This window comes from Copadichromis virginalis, linkage group LG11 (genome assembly GCF_057382275.1).
Source record: "Copadichromis virginalis isolate Kocher_CV1m ecotype Utaka linkage group LG11, C_Virginalis_male_GT1.1, whole genome shotgun sequence".
In the NCBI taxonomy this organism is placed as follows: Eukaryota; Metazoa; Chordata; class Actinopteri; order Cichliformes; family Cichlidae; genus Copadichromis; species Copadichromis virginalis.
In genome coordinates this window covers 23,839,254-23,856,648 of record NC_140628.1, presented here as the reverse complement: position 1 = coordinate 23,856,648, position 17,395 = coordinate 23,839,254, and the positions used below count along the sequence as shown (strand labels likewise).

At 39.6% G+C, this 17,395-nt stretch overlaps 1 protein-coding gene across 2 annotated transcripts; it reads right to left on the bottom strand.

The window, feature by feature from the left end:
• Positions 1–804: 804 nt before the first annotated feature.
• On the bottom strand, positions 805–11,012 carry snx27b (sorting nexin 27b). Of its 2 annotated transcripts, none has more exons than XM_085473906.1 (13): positions 10,415–11,012; positions 6,582–6,813; positions 6,179–6,371; positions 5,724–5,788; positions 5,523–5,627; positions 5,352–5,430; positions 3,760–3,923; positions 3,581–3,670; positions 2,954–3,103; positions 2,672–2,800; positions 1,409–1,468; positions 1,250–1,312; positions 805–1,111 (listed from the first exon to the last, which is right to left on the bottom strand). In XM_085473906.1, exons 1-13 carry the CDS (start codon positions 10,744–10,746, stop codon positions 1,067–1,069), a joined length of 1,707 nt encoding a protein of 568 aa, XP_085330032.1. In that variant the 5' UTR covers positions 10,747–11,012; the 3' UTR covers positions 805–1,066. The 2 variants fall into 2 exon arrangements, with proteins under 2 accessions (XP_085330032.1, XP_085330031.1); XM_085473905.1 differs by having other exon boundaries at positions 1,264–1,312; positions 10,415–11,009.
• Between the last annotated feature and the right edge of the window lie 6,383 nt (positions 11,013–17,395).

Genomic DNA, 17,395 nt, shown 5'->3' with positions numbered 1-17,395 from the left:
CTCCGCATCACCGCTGCTCCACGATGGCCGTAAACATTTTGCATGGTGTGTTCATTAAAAAGATTACCTAAGAGTTGAATGCACAATTCTGCACACTCACACAGTATATAACTGCACCGTAGTCAGTGATAAACGTAGACCTGTACTTATTCCATTATAATTCCATCTATTGCCCTTTTACATTATACTATGCACATTTGGAGGTCAATAATACTGCTGGATAAAGTGCAACATATGTCTAAGCATTGATATGCACCCAAATATGAAAAAAACAAACAAACAGCCTATAAAGAAAATCTGCGTTCTTCATCCCTTCTCTCATTTGTCACATTATTAATGCAAATGCAGTTCGCAACACATGGAAATTAATGTATGTGACGTGGTTCAGCTGTAACTTACTTTATCAGGGCTCGACTCTGGTTTGCCCCTTCTCTCTTAGCTGATGGGGTTTTCTGCATATATTAATAACACGCATGGAGACGCAGGACACTGAGGCTCTAATCCATAAACTGAGAAGCTAAATGTCTTCCTGTGGTCACCCCTCCGAATCAGTGATTAATGTGATCTTGTGGTCCCCTTTCTGAGGGCAGCTAACAACTTTTACTTTCCTTTCTTTGTCCACCAATCTTTTCAGCTCTCTTTTTCAAGTAGGACTTCTTAAAAGAAGGTTCAAAACCCCGATCGTTTGCACGTCACATTCCACTTCAAGTCCCTGCCAATAAGAGGAAGGCTCGCATGAATCCGTCACTTTGATTCTGTAGGCAGCTCGTTTCTTTTCAACGGAGCTCTGCTTAATGCATGGTCGCGATGTGCTGGATTCGAGAGTTCTGGTACACAAGTCTGTAGTTTATTTATTTTTTTATGCGTCTGTTCATTCAACGTGTTCATCAGCAGATGCTTGTTGGTTTGCATGTAAGGAGGAGCTTCTCATGTTGAAGTTGATGGAGTTTAAATGACGTCCGAGTAGTTAACAGCTGATTTCTGGTGGGTATGGGGGGGAAGGTCGGGGCCAAAACTGAGCTGAGGTGGTGATGGCGATGTAGTTACGAGGTAACGATCTCCCTTCCTAGGTGCCCCCATCCCTTCTGTGCCTCAGCAGCTGGAAAATATTCTGTTACAGAAACAGAAACCAGGGGTAAAAACCACAAGCTTAGACACAGAAGGAAAAGAAACTGTATAAAACACCAAAACAAGAAAGTAAAAGGATTATCACTGGTATCAAACTGGACAGAGGCAGGCAAAGCCTTACCTTGCCACACATACCATCTTTACTGCAGTTCTTATTGTCCTTGTCTGTAGCCTCCTCTTCCACCTGAAGGCACAGATGCATTATTTCCGTAAGTACAGGACAGAAGTAAATGGCTTGTATTAGAGCAGATTATTCTGTAAAGAAGCAGAAGGGCATTACCTCCTTCCTCCATTTCAGCTCACAGAAGACTCTCTCAAAGCACTCATGCATGTAGTTAAACTAAACAATGACAAAGAGAAGCACAGATTTAGACTGGCGTTTATACGGTTCTCTCTAAAACAGTGGTGTCAAACATAAGGCCCAAGGGTCAGAATGAGCCCAGCGAAGACTAGAATCTGACTCACTGAACAGCTTTAGAAAATTTGACGGAGTGCATAGATTTGAAGTTTTTAACTGTATTTAATACGTTTTACAGCTTTTCCTATTGATACAAACTGCCCAACCCCCATTAGCTTTCATGTTGAATTAAAGTAATTAACAGATAAATAATTAAATGACATAAATGGTCCTGTTTTTCAAATATTAATTAGTCAGCAGTAAACTAACAAAACCATTATATTTTATAATTACAGGACAGTCTGTGCAGTGAGCCATTATACCCTTTTCTCTAATTTTACACATCTATCCTGTATTTTTACTGGCTCGGCCCACTTGAGATCAAAGTGATTGCATGTCACCCACCATATAAAATGAGCCTAACATCGCTGCTCTAAAAGAGTAGTAGAAATGAGAGTCTCTTTCTTTTCTTTACAAGGAGTTTGATAAGAACTTTGATACCACCTTCTTGTACTTGCCTGTAAATATAGTTTAACTTACATCCACCAACTGGTTAACTTATCTCAGCATAAGCACACTTTATAAAGCAACAGTAACTGGTTCCCAAAGGCTTTAAGAGCTGGTGAAAGAAGATGTGTTGTAACACAGTAGTAAACAAGCACCTGTACTAACTTTTTTTTAAAGGAATTCAATTTAAAATGATGATTTTTCAAGATTCGGTACAACTTCTCGGGTATGTTTTTGTACTATTTCCAATTAAATATGGGCTTCTTCTTTTCAAACATTTTTTTTGGTTAATTAGCAGGTGTATCTGGCTGATTTTATCCATACAAACAGGGAAGTTTGCTATGATGTAATGTGTAAGTGAACTAGGCTCACTACTGCCACTACTTTTAAAAAAAATAAAAATTACTGGCTGCTTGTGTCATCCTCTTATTTACTGTAAAGGCATACAAGTGGTGTCTACTCAATAAAATATCTGCAGAGACCATACTTACCATTTACCATGATCTGTTCCTTCTAAATATAGCAGTAACTCTCCTCATCCTGAACTTTTTCTTTTAGAGTTCTTTACAATTATTTCATTTGTAGCAGTATTAACAAATAAACATAATATGTATGCAGTGATCTGTGTGTGATCCATACATTAGGAGTAAATATCTTGACCCAGCGTGGCTTCTTCTCTCCTCGTGCATATTCAAAGCAGAAGGCCATGCCCTCTTCATCCGTGTCCCACCTCTGCATCTCCCCCCAGTCAAATGCAATCACCTGATTCTGGAACAACACGAAGGCTTCAGTACACTCACCCTGTTACACAAGAGGTATAGAAAAGGCAGACACACACACACGCACACACACACACACACACACACGCACACACACACACACACGCACACACACACACACACAGCAAAGAGTAGGCCTTGCCTCAAGCGTCCCCTCCTCTGTGCAGGCGTGCAGCTTGAAGTGGTGAATACTGATGGCCGTGATCACGTGGCCTTTACGTCGAGAGTCGCAGGAACAGTGGGGGAATATGATCTCGTTGTAGCCTTCGCAAGTTCGCAATAAACTCAGGTACTGTGAAAAAAAAGAGGGAGATAAGGCAATGTGAGCTAAATATTTTTCACAAACTGAAAAACAAGAGGATGCTCTGCAGCTGAATGAAGTTTAGATGCAGGGTGCATTTTTTAACTGTGAAAAAACACTTAAGGCTATAAAGCAGAGTGCAGTTATTCTCTGTAGCCTGACTGATTTAGAAACGGGATGTGATTATTTACCTGCTGGAGCAGCTTTAATCTCTTCAAATTGGCGGTAATTTACTGATGCTCACTCACTTATTCACTTTCAGCGAGCACATTTTGCTGGCAAGAATGTGTGTCTGTGACACACTCGCTCTTAGACTACTTCCTTTTTACACTGTGGTATATCACTCAGTGAAATAAGAATGAAGCAGTGTGACAAAGTGGACGACACACTCAGATATAGTGAGAATACAGTGTCTCTGTATGTGCATGTTACTCTCAAACAGTAGCGTGCTGTATATAAAAGGCTCACCATGGACATCTTCTTCTGCTCGGCCAGCTTTTGGAGCTGATAAGACTTCTGCTCAACTTTAATGAAGCCTTTCTTCACATCATCCACAGCCTGCAAAGAGGTCAGACAGGAGACACAATTAAATACAAAATCCACTAAGCATACCAAACAGAGCAGACAAATACACAGTGTGTACGCACCTGGTGAAAGAAATAGTTGACAGCGAGCTGGTTGTCATTAAGCAAAATCTCCTCTTCTGTGGTGAAGAGCCACTTGCGTAGGGTGAGACAGGTTCCTGGGATCGCTGAGGTATAGTTCTGTACATACAGTTTGTGGGGGAACTCATTGGGGGCAAGCTTACGTACTAAAGAAGAAAGAAGACATGAAAGAAATTTGTAGAACATTTAACAGCACAAATCCTACCTCCTAAGACTTAACTGTACTTCTTCCACAAAGATGGATACCATCTATGAACCAAAAATCAATAGGGTTTCATTTAAGTTTATATAATTTCATTTTATTGGATATGTCAATAAAGTCACATAACCTGTGCTGTATTTTTTGTGAGGCTAGCTGCACAGGAAGGTCAGTTTCTTTGTCAGTGTGTCAGTCAGTTCGACAGACATTTGTACAGCAGTAAATCAAGTGTCTTTTGTTCAGCAACTGCCAGAATGATGGCCATGAAATTTAATACAAGCACTACGGGGGGAAAAAAGACTGGCGATCCATTAGAAATGTTCTTAATAAAATAACGATAATTTGCATGAAAAACAAACAAACACAACTCTTCATAATAGGTTTTATTAATAAAGTTTCACGAGCTGCTAATGTGGTTGTAGGCTTGTTACTTTCTGCTTTGTGATACAATGTTGTGACAGTAACCAAGCCATACAAAACAATGCAACACGAATAAGGAAAAAAGAAAGGCAAAGCAAGGTCAAAAACCAAAGACAGCGATGTTACTGTGAAACCAAAGCTAAGGATCGTTTCAAGAAACAGATGACGCTTCTGAGCCTTCTGAGACAGAATAAATCAGGCCACAGTTATCTACACCTACAGCATAAGGAGTGTAACTTTACATTACACTACAACATTCTAAAGTAAACACTGAAGTAAATGTAACTGATGTTAGAACTGCAAGACAAATGCTTCTTTTTACTTGTGAAAGATTCCTTCGTGCTGCTAAACAATTTCCTTCCTAGAGTTTGGAAAAAAAAGTGTTGTGTGGGTGTGGAAGGGGTGTGGAAGAACAGCACAAGTGCATACACTTGTAATTATCAGCTCTTCAGCTGATTAAAAATAAAACGGGGATGGCTTTCTTCACATCACTGGGGATAGAATTTGCTGATTTATTCCTTGCAAGAAAGAAACAAATTGAAACTTTAGTGGATACACACAAAACTTTCATTCTCATCAAATATAACTGGTTATTGCTAATGTTGTGGTGCATTTGTCCTTGCTGTAATAGACACAGGTCATAGAGAACTTTGTGCATTAAACAGAAATGCTACTACTGTAGTTTTATTTCATTTTTTAAATTAGGCACAAACAACACACTAACCTTTGTCAAACGAATGTGACATCATTATAAATGCCCTTACAAACCATATTATGAGCATGATTATTCATGTATAAGGTATTTGCTTCTAGATGATTATAAAAAAAAGGTGGCTGCATACAGATATTTTCTTTTCTGTCACTTGTTAGTGATCACAGATAGCAACTACAGCAACATTTGTGCTATGCTTTAGCAAAAATGCAACCTGTGCTTGAGTTACCTGCCCTTACTCACCAAAGGTGTGGTTGATGACCTCAAACAGAGCAAAGTAGCTGGCTGTTACACTGTCCATCTCTAGCTTCATAACAACAGCCTGAACGCGAGAGATTGCCACAGAATGAGAGTGAGAGACTGAAATAATGTTGTGGCTATAGTGGGGACAGGACTGTGTTTGTGTGGGTTTACCTGATAGACCTGGTCTGTAGTTGAATTTTTGCGAACTCTGACAGTGAGTGTGGTTTTATCTGGCATCGCTATTCTCAACTCCACATCCGACACACCGTTATAATTCTAGGTCACAGCAAAGACAGCCAGAAAGACAGACACAGCGTAGTGAGTCACAGGCGGGGAACGGGCAAAAAGACACGTTTATTTTTATTTTTTTACCTCATCTGATTCAGACAGGAACTCTTGCATGATGTCACTTTCTCCAATGACTCGGACAGAGCACACTGCAGATGAAACACACATTATATTAGATACAGTTTTTTTTGTGTGTGTGTGTAAGTGAAATAAAAGTCATTATACAATGACATCTGCGACTTCACCACCTGGCCATAAAACTGCTTAGCAGTCAATTGTCACATTAACTCGGAGCCTCTGAAAATGGTGTCCTGTTTATAAAAATGTGTGTAATCCTTAAAGAGGTCATGCAAATGTTTTGGAAAACTGAATAATCACGTGTTGTTTGTTTGATTTACAATCAACCGTGGTGGCGTTCAGAAGCAAAACTACAAAGCTGTATCTTTGTTCCAAACAATATGGAAGGCAACTGTAAGTGGGCGAACTGTTTGTGTGCTAGCCCTATGAAGAAAGCCTGATTCTCCTCCTCTCTTCCTCACCTTTCTCTAGATATTCCTCCAGGCCTCTGCGTCGTGCGTCCAGCTGTTGCTCTGAAAGGGAAAAAGGCCATTTTCCAGGCAGCTTGGGGAAAGTAAAGTTAGCAAACTCCCTCTTCAGGTTTTGGTGTAGAATCACAAACTCCCGGTAACGCTTGGAGCACAGCTGTCTGCCTGCCATGTACACATTATACACCTGGAAGAGTTAAAGTGGAAAAATGAAAATGAAAAGGCGGTGATCTTTAGTCAACAGTATTTATAATATCCAGAACATTAGGTTGCTCATAGACCTGAATATAAACATCTCATGAATGTAACAATCGCATAAGCCTTGAGTTGTGACTGGCTGCGTCCAACTACAAAAACATTTTTATCCATCCGAGTGTTTTTGCACGAGTGTACCCACCACAAACTTTTCATGGTTGAGTTCAATGTGTTTGTAGCTGGGAACAGAGATGGGCACTGCCTGCTTGTCGGAGTAGTCGTAACAGGACTGGGCCGACCCGTCGTCTCCGGGATCCAGGCAGTCGGCCTCCTGGGGAGGAACGGACAGCACGGCCAGCACCAGCTCTCGCTCACCGGCCCGGATCAGATCAACCACCTGCTTGTGTGTTGCTCCTTCTACGTTCACCCCATTGCTGTTGAATAAAGAGATTTATATACTAGAGTGGCAAGCATTTTCTTTTTTAATATTCTTAAGGTTAACTTTCTATTTTTCATAAGCATAAAAGAGTACAGAGTTTTTTTTCACTGAATTAGGAAATACAATAGTGAAAATGCAATTATAAATTAATGCAATCAAATAATCTAAACAGCAGCCTTTAATTACCAGAGACTTGAATCAACACACAGACGGCATGCTGTTAACACCAATGAGAAATGACTAAGTGCTTCATGACTGCAGGGCTGTTATATTCAGACAATTTATCAGTGCCTTGTACTTTGCTTCTTCTCTCTCAGGGTAGAAGTTTAACACATGAAATTATAAGATTCACAAATAACAAGAATTATTTGAACTGCTAAACAATATAAAAATATTGAATGAAATGGGAAACAGCAAAAAAAAAAAGGGTTTCAAATAAGAGTTACTGGTGCGCACATTGTAGAACTTTTGCATCATCTCTTTCAGAATTGAGACCTTTGGTTATGTCATGAGCACAGCTGAAAGTGAGCGACACTGGGTGTGTGCACTTTGGCAGTTGTGTCAAACGGAGTGAATGACAGAGCTGTAGCAGCCTAACCCGTAGTTAACTTTGCTCCAAAACCATGTTGCCTCATCTAAAAGCTCTCAGCGACACCACTGGATATTTCTCACACTTTTAAAACAAGCTCCAGCGTAGGCTGGCAGATAAAGGCGGTATTTGAACGAGGCCTGAATGAGATTCAATAAATTATTCTGTGTTTTACATTCCAGGACTTAAACAACAGCTTGGAAATATTACAGTGAATGAGGAATCAGGCCAAACTTCATTTGAACATTTTCCAAAGACTACAGAAGCCAGCAGTGCTGTAAATGATATTTGCATAACCTAAATGTAACACAGTCAGTGGTTTGGGGGCAAATTCTCACATTAAGTAGACATAGATGAGCTCTGATCATCTAATGTGAAAACACATGTTGTGATAAATACAGGATAAAGTGTGTTAATATGCTGTTAAGATACACTTCGAGCTTTGAGCAGAAAATAAAACCCAATTCTAGGGTTTAGTTGACTTAAAAAACACATCACCACAGGGTGACATCTTTTAGGCAGCGTGATAGTATGCAAAAGGTTTGAGTGTCCTAATTCACATTTTATAAACAAGCACGTTGTGAGAAGCCCACAAATGTTTCACTAACTTATATTAAAGACAACCACTGAGATGGTAACAAGCCAGGACAGGAAATGCAGGAAATGCTTCAACTGAATGAATACATATCTGTTATGTTTGCCATGCTGGCATTTAGATGGAGGGTTGAAGCCCGATGAACATAAGCTCTATTTTACCTACAGTGGAACAAAATAGCTACACACATGTACTCAACATAAAGAAGGCATTCTGAGCCAGTGCACACATAGCAAAGCTGGGAATGATGATTATGTAGGTAAAAGTAAGAAAAGACTAATATGGAGGACACAAATATAACAATCTTGCAGGTGGAGTGGGAGAAAGCGCAAACGTGTCCTACAAGAAAAAATGCAGACCAAGCATTTTGGCAGCTCTTTCCTTCCTGCAGCTTTATGATGATATAATAAGGACCTGACACAGAGGCCTTTGCACCGCCACTATCAGCACTTTTGACTATGATAAACACTTTACAGTAGACACCCTTCCCATGTGACAGATTTCTAGTTCTGCTTTTATAATTGAAATTACTAGTATGTGTTCATTTTGTTTTTGCTGCAGCTTAAGGATTTATTAGGTGACTTTATGCACTATGCAGTGTTCTGTACTTCATGTATAAATGTTCAACCCCTCACACATAGTTTAAAGGCCAAATTAAAATGCATTTGACACCTTGAAAAGTGTTTAAACAATATATATGACCTTTATAATAAAACAGAATGCTGAAATAATTATGCTAAATAACACAAACTGAATTTAAGTCTGAGAGGAGGAGCTGTTTATAAAAGTGCAAATAAATAAAAATACTCGACATGCTGCAGCTAGTATGCAGCCACTCCAGTGTGAATGTGAGTGCTTAGACTCACTTTACTACTTACTTGTATTAAACTAGCAAATGTTTAACCAGCCAATCACATGTTAATTAAGCACGATGAAGAGGACCTGGTTAAAATCAAGTCACTAATGTTGCATGGCTGCTAGCGCCAGACTGGCTGTTTTGAGTTACTCAGAAACTGTAGCTCTTTCAGGATTTCAGGCAGAAGCATCTCAAAACAGACATCCAGTAACTGAAATGCTTTGTTGACAGCAGAGGTCAGAGAAAAAAGAAAGTCAACAGTAACTCTAATATTTAGGTCACCAACCGAGGATTTTTGACCGTTTTTTCTAATGGTTAATTTCAGCATCATTATGTGCCACCTTACAACCTTCATATAACCTCAGGCTGCCATGGTCCCAGTTTTCTTTTTTTTGTGTGGTTTTTCAAGGTTAGGATTTGTAGTGCATATATTTGTGTTTGGGTTGCTGTTTGGCTTTTATTATTCTAGTCTTCTTGACTCCTGTTTTGTTTTCTTTGTTATTCTAAACCTGAGTCTGACTTATTCTGTTCCTGTTAAATCTTTGATTTCTGAGCTCACTTCATGTTTTTCTAAGTAGTAGTTTTACATTGTCTGATCCTGCATTTTGAGTCATGTTTTCATTATTGTCCCACACTGTTAAAGTTTAGTTTTTTTTTTAATGTATTATGTACACTCTGGTCTTGAAGGATACTATGTGGCTAGTAAATTTAATAAGTGTACTGTAGCTTTACATGACCACTATATACCATGCTAATAATACTAGCAGAGGGGTATCTTGTATATGATAACAAAATGATCAGGCACACATCCACATGCTGGCACACAGAAATAATGGGGTCAACAAACTGCCAGGTTACTGCAGGCCATCCATTGACACAGCAGTGTGCAAAAGCCAGCCAATCAGAAAGTGACTTTGAGAGGACAAAGCCAATCAGAACTGAACTCAAGGCATCCCTCCCTCTCTGCATCATGGTATTCCATGCACACAGACACACTGAAGCATGAGTACTGATGCTGATGCTGTGTGTTACTCCACACAACAACAGTTCAACACACACTTGAACACTTCAATGCCAAATCAACCAGGTGCAATAATCCTCAGTGCTAAGTAACATCTAATTCAGTGATGCTGATGTTAAAGATGTGAGCTGGTTTACCATTCATGATTTGTGTAAACAAAGTGTTTCATTGATAAATGACCCACACTGCATCTGCTTAGGATGATGTGAATGTGCACAGGAGTGAGTTGGAAATATCTGGCATGCAGTGGATGAGAGGAATAGATTTCAGTGTGACGTGAATTTCTAATGATCCCCGGATCGTTTCTCTCTGACACACACAGACACTCCTTTCATTGGGATGAACGGCTCTTCTGCAGGACCGGTGTCACAGTGCATGCACACACTGGCACCTTAGTGTTCCCAGTTTGACTGAATGATGCTATAAAGTCACGTTTGCCTTGAGCTCACTGCGTGATCGTCCGGAAAGTGAAACAGGTCATTTTCATCACTTACGTTATAAGCAGCTTGGAGAGAAACTAAAAAACAGTACTTACACCTCAAGAATCCGGTCCCCTTTCGAAATGCCGGCTCTGTCGGCGGCACCCCCCGGAAGGACCGCACTAACATGCTGCAGTGGGGCGTACAGTTCTCCGTTGATGCTCCGTAATTGCCCTCCTTCACTTACTTGCCCCCGAACGTTGAACCCATAGCCGGAGTCAGACTTCACTATCCGAACCAGCCGCGGGCCTGAAGTAACGGTGGTTGCGGTCTGGCAGCTGCCGCCGGTGCCCGGTGTAACGTTACCGCTGCCGGAGCCGTTACGAGAAGAAGGGTGAGGTGACGGAGGGACCGGGGAACAAATTTCTTGCCCCGCTACGTCCGCCATTTTTCTGCACTCACTGTATCATCCAATCAGATTCGGCTACAACATTAAATATCATACAAACATTAGCTTGTAGTAGCAGGCTAATCAGCTTGGCTAGCTAACTGAATGAGGTAAGCCGGAAAAAGCCGAAATCTTACGATGATTCGCGAGACCGTAGCAGGATGCGCGGGAGGCGTTCCATGTCGACCATCAGAGACGGGTTTTTTTTAGACTGACCGTTAAGTTACTTGAGTAGTGCACATAATTGTGTCGAGAGCAAACAGAAGTCTGCAATTTCTAAACTAAATCAGTGAAGAAAGAGATCAGACCGTAACTTTGAGTCTCCTAAAATGTGATTCCCAGACTTAACACGGACCCCACAAGAAAACTCATCACTCCTAAGTTCGCTTTTGTTTAATATTTCACTGATAAATCCCTGATTGAGATGTTGAGAACACATGTCACTGCTTAAATCATGGTCTAAACTATCAATCCTTGTAGTTACAGTGTTTTTTTTTCCTTTTTGTAGAACAAAAAGAGCCCTTTTTGTAAACGTCTACATTTTTTTTGGCATATTTACAAAAGGCAAGTCTATTTATATAGCACCTTTCAAACACTACACAGGGACGGATCTAAAGAAATTTATTTAGGTTTCATGAGATTAGGATGGAAAAAAGGGGTGGAAAAATCAACAACAATCAATTACACGTGATGCATTCTGTAACGTATTACATATGGTTAAAATACATCAAATGCAGTAAGTATACACACGTTTCATATAAACATAGTCTGCAACTTTTTCAGATCTGTGGCAAGATCTGAAAACTGCTGCCCATCTAATCTGACTGAGCTGGAGCTGTTTTGCAAAGAAGAATGAGCAAGGATTTCAGTCTTTATGTGCAAAGCTGGTAGAGACATACCCCAAAAGACTGGCAGCTGTAATTGCAGCAAAAGGTGGTTCTACAAAGTATTGACTGAGGGGGCTGAATAATTACGCACACCCCACTTTTCAGTTATTTATTTGTAAAAAATGTTTGGAATCATGTATGATTTTCGTTCCACTTCTCACATGTACACCACTTTGTATTGGTCTTTCACATGGAATTCCAATAAAATTGATTCATGTTTGAGGCTGTAATGTGACAAAATGTGTAAAAGTTCAAGGGGCCGAATACTTTTGCAAGCCACTGTATGCAATAGTATATTACTTACACCTTATATTATCTAGAAAAGTTTGGGATCTTACTACATTCATTCACAAAATCTGTTCTTAGTGACGATGCCAAGGATTCACGCTGAGTTGGGGAAAAAAGGCTTCAAGTACTTCTCCCCTTATGTATGAAATCAGCACCAGAATGAGCTCCATTTGAAGGAATTGTTTCTCTGAGTGAGTTTAAACAAATACTTCACATTTTACATATCCAAAGATTTGCATGTAAATGTTTTGATGGACTTTTTGACTACACTGCTGAACTTGTTGTTGGACTTTTCTTTTGTTTATATATGTTTGAGATCACTGATGTTTTATAATTCATAACATTTTACGAGTGGTGTATTTTAGTGCTGTTTTTATCCAGGTTACCCTTGTAAATACGTTTAAAAAAAATCTCATTAGATCTTTCCTGGTTAAATACAGTAATAATAAACTAATAATAATAAATTAATAAAAAAAGTCATCTTGGGGAATCACTGCTTCTGTCCTGTCGCTCTTGTTTCTTTGACCTTCCTTTGAACCAGTTTATATGCTGCATCATCCATCACCTGCACCCTTTTGCATCCTCTATTCTCCTTTCTCCTCCTTACTCCACAGCACATCCTCCTCTATCACAGCCAGGCCACTACTCGCTAAGATGTTTATTTATTCACAATTTGTTGTAATTCTGTCAACCTCCAACTGTTTAAACAGGTCTTACGATATATTAGTGTATTTCACCTGTAAAAAACTGAATGTGCTGCAATGAAGAGCTCACTAACTAGATACTACAATAAAAGTGAAAATAAATGAATAAAATAAATGAATAGTACATAAAGTGAAACAGCTGAATACAATAAGTGGCTTCATGTATTAAAATAGCTCTATAAAGCAAACTGTACCAGAATAGAAATAGCTGACTAAATTTAGTAAAACGACAAGCACAGTACATGTCAGAAGACATTAAAGGGACTCAGTATGACAGCGTGTAAAGTGTAGTGACAGAACAGATCATCCTCTGCTAGACAGATGTGTTTCTTTTTTAAAGAGGTATCACACAAGGTATCAAAGATTTCCAGTGTGTGTCCTGAAGGAAGCAGAGCTGAATCAGACTGTTAGAGAAATGTTTAAATGCAGCTTCACAGAAGAATGTGTCCATCACACCAATCTAACATTTTGAACAAATCATCCAAGTGTAGCTGAGGCAGGTCGATTCAGTGCATATACTCCAGGCTGCTGAAGACAAAAACACTTTAACCAATCTAGAAATGACTGAAATGCTCTACAGTGAGTCTCAAGTAGACAAAATGCAGTGCCATCACAAAAAGCTGTGAATGGCACAAAAAATATATAAATCTGATGTCTAACAATATAACCTTTTCTTTCTTTAATTGGGACACGATAGTGAAAGGCAGATTTTAACACGCTGGATCAATATTCTGATATTGTGTTTGAATTCACAAAGTTTATGATTTATGGTTCTGTGAGATAAACACTTCAGCTGTACATATGCAATCTGTACAATGAGAAAGTGAGAGTGCTTCACAACAGCTAAGCCAGGTCTGTCAAATATTTTATGCTTTTAACTGGAACATTTGGGTCTAATGCACAATGATTAATCACACGTTTATTCAACATTTTACTTTTTTATTTATTTCTCCTTCATTTAACAAGGAATGTACGACTCTTGAGATTAAACATAACATTATGTATACGCCGTGTTTGAGTATAACTGATGTTCGTTGTCTGAAGTGACAATTAACAAATCAAAATAAATGCTGTGACATTTACTCTCTTGTTTTATCTCTACACAAAGAACAAATCATGAAAGAACCTGATTTGTACAACAGCTTATGTAATGCATAAAATCGCTTTTGGAAACATGGTCTGGCTTTTCAACACGTGCAACGCAGGGGGTCATTTCTTAGCTCATTAATCAGGGAGGCATCCAGTGGTTATATTTTAAATATTATGTTAGTGTTTGGATGCCTTTACATAGAACAGCAAATAACAGTGAGATATATGTAAGCTTATAACTGGATCCTTAACCTCTTAACTTCCACAAAGGTTGCCTCCACAGTGATGTAAAAGACACAAATTCAATATAAATTGGCAGCAGATGAAGTGTAAGGCCAGAATGCATGTGAGCGAGTTCATAGTTTAGTTATTTTACAGTGAACCGTGGCAGTGTGAATGGACTCAAACAGAGAGGAGTGACATACTGTAGAAGGCATTCCTGCCGATATGATAATTTGACTGCATTCTCCTTACTCTCTTCCAGGTGGAGCAAGTGTGCTGTGTATATCTGATTGATTTAAAAATCTGCCAGCAGCCAGCTGTATTGACTGCCTGCAGATATTACTCTTTACTTCTTCCAGGTGGAACAAGTGCACCTTATATCTTGGATGGATATGAGCTTCTACCAGCACTTTGGATGATATTAGCGGCAGTACTTTATGCATGCATGCATAACCTATTGTCAAAAACATTTTCCTTTGTTTCCTGTATTACCTTTTTTTTTTTTTTTATTTTATTAAATGACATCAGAAACAGCAGTATGCGACATTACGTGATGGCAGAGCTTCAGTTCATCCTTTGTCTTTTTTTTTTTTTTTTTTTTTTTTTTTTTTTATAAATAGGACAGGGGGAATGAATGAGAGAAAGAGGGGGAGAGAAAGAAAGAAAACCAAAGGGGAGAAGAGACGGTGAGAGGGGGGGGAAGAGAGAGAAAAAAAAAAAAAAGAACTCCTGGGTCACCTGTATGGAGAAAAAAAAAACAAACAAAAAAAACAAACAGAGGAGACAGCAAACAACAAAGAGCAACATAATAATAGAGAAAACAAAGCACCATCACAATAAACTAGCTAGTCATAGATATCAATATTTACTAAATAATAAACGATATTGTGCAGCACGCAAGATAGACAGCGCACAGTGTGCTTTGAGGCAGCAGCCAAGAAAGCTTTAGTCCGCGTCTGTGAATACCCATGTGTGCATACCTGTGTGGATCAGCATGCTTGCATTCCAAAGGTTTCTCCATGTAATGATCTGCTAGGGAGTGTGGGGGGGCCACAGCCCCGTCCTCCAGGGTGTGAAGCGGGTATGGAGGAGATCAAAACTCCAGACATCCAGAGGCCCCCAGAACACAAGAGACCATGGAAGACCAACAGAGGGGCAGCCGCGCCACTGTTCCAGTAAGAGCTGAGGAGAGTCCCAGATGAGGGCTCGCCCAGCAGCCGCGGAGCAGAAGTCAGGGGGAGTTGCAGTGACGCGCCCGTGAGCTCCGCTGGCCCCCAGCTGTGCCTGAGTGACCGAGCCCCAGGCCGAGAGGTTTCCTGTATTACCGATATCAGAATCGAGGGGGAATCTAATGTACATATTGCTGTGATTGCATATAATCAAAAAATTATAGTAATATTAGGCAAAGATGTCCTGAGAAAATACAAAACGCAATTTTTAAATGATGATTTAATTTATTATGGGAAAAAGCCAACCCACCCTACCAGGCTCTTTGTGAAACCTGATGATGACTGCAATTAAGGATTTGTGATAACTGACAATGTTTACGTCACTGTGGAGGCATTTTGGCCCACTTTACTTTGGGGAAATGTTCATTTCAGGCGCATTTGAAGGTTTTTAAGCGTGAGTGGCCAGTTTAAGGTCATACCAACGCTTTTCATTCAGATTTAATTTTGGTCTTGGACTAATTAGGTAGCTTCAAAACCTTCCTTTTATCTTTTTCAGCGATTCAGAGGTGGACCTCCTAGTGGTTTTCAGATCATTTCCCTGCTGTATGATGCAAGTGAGCTTGCGTTTCAGGGCATTGAATTGATGGCTGGACATTCACCTTCAGGAGTTTTTGGTAGAGAGCAGTTGCCCCTCCAACGGTCCTCCTTGAGCTCTCACACTCTGGCCTCTGGATGTCTGGGGCCTGGATCTCCTCTATGCCTGCTTCATGCCCTGGGGGATGGGGCTATGGCTCCCCACACCCTCAAACAGATCGTTACATGGAGAAACCTTTTGAATACAAGCGTGCTCATCCACACACGTGTGCACACGGGTGTTCTCAGACACAAACTACACTTTTCTTGGCTGCTACCTCAAAGCACATTGTGTGCTGTCGGTCTTGTGTGCTGCACAATAGCATTCAATATTTAGTATTTACTGTTATTTACACTTAACTAGATTATTGCAGTGGTGTTGTGTTTATTATGTTGCTCTCTTTTTTACTTGTTTTCTCTTTTTTTCTTTTTTCTTCTCTCAACAGGTGATCCAGGTGAATTTTTTAAGTGCCCTTTCTCACTGTCCCTCTTCCCCTCTGTTTTTCTTTCTTTCTTTCTTTCTTTCTTTCTTTCTTTCTTTCTTTCTTTCTTTCTTTCTTTCTTTCTTTCTTTCTTTCTTTCTTTCTTTCTTTCTTTCTTTCTTTCTTTCTTTCCTATCCCCCAGTCAAGTCTGTCCTGTCTGTAACAACTGAAATACATTAAAAAAAAAAGAATCATAAACTTTGATCTTAAATGAGGTGAGTGAAGGCTACAGTTCTTCGGTTCTTTTGTGACCTTCTGGATAAGTCGCTCATCTGCTCTTGGAGTTATTTCATGAGATGGGCTGATCCTGCGAAGGGTCTGCTACTGTTCCGAGTTTTCTCAAGGAGATAATGGATCTCACCATCATTCACTGGAGTCCCAGAGCCTCAGAAATGGCTTCATAACCCTTTCCTGACTGATCAATGTCAGTGTTTGTTTCCCATCTGTGCTTTAGTTTCTTTAGATTATGGTATGTTTTGTTGCTTTTTGAGATCTTTTAGCCTACTTCGCTTCATCAAGCAGATTATGTTTAAGTGATTTCTTAACAGGTCTGGCAGTAAACGGGCCTGGGTGTTGCAAGTGAAATTGAGCTCATCTTTCCAAAAAAAAAAAAAAATGTGGTTAATAACAGTTAAGTCATTATTTTACCAGGGGTTTAGGGGAGGTAATTAATTTTATAAATGAAATCTTCACTTAAAAACTACTTGGGTTGTCTTTAGATAGATAGATAGCAGGATGTTAAGGTTTGCTCTAGACAAGTTTTGTGCCAATTAATTACATTCACACACGAAATCAGCATGACATTTATATTCTCTGGCTTGCCTCTTTCATTTTAATGCCTTTGGACCAAAAGTATGATATCCATGCTTTAATGTGTAAGACCGCATGCGGGCAATTATAATTTGAGGCAAAGTTTATATTTCAAACAAGTATATGCAAATAGAGTACTTATTGATTATCTGAGCCAACATCTCAAAGTCCACATAAACACTAAGGACGCAACTTTCCCTGCTCAGAAACCTGTGTTTAGTTTTATTCAACCTCGTAGCAAATAGTTTAAAAAAAACAACCCCACTGCTCTGAAACATAAATTCAACAAATTATTGCAGACTCTCAGAGCTTATGTCTTTGTAGGGGTGGCTGTAGCTCAGGTGGCAGAGCAGGTCAGCCACTA

Excerpts from the sequence above, each read along its gene's own strand:
- snx27b (XM_085473905.1), bottom strand. The coding sequence starts at position 10,746 with ATGGCGGACGTAGCGGGGCAAGAAATTTGTTCCCCGGTCCCTCCGTCA. Across the intron at positions 3,104-3,580 it reads AGCAGAAGAAGATGTCCATG|TACCTGAGTTTATTGCGAAC; the intron begins GTGAGCCTTTTA and ends TTTTTTTCACAG. Across the intron at positions 1,313-1,408 it reads AGCTGAAATGGAGGAAGGAG|GTGGAAGAGGAGGCTACAGA; the intron begins GTAATGCCCTTC and ends CTGTGCCTTCAG.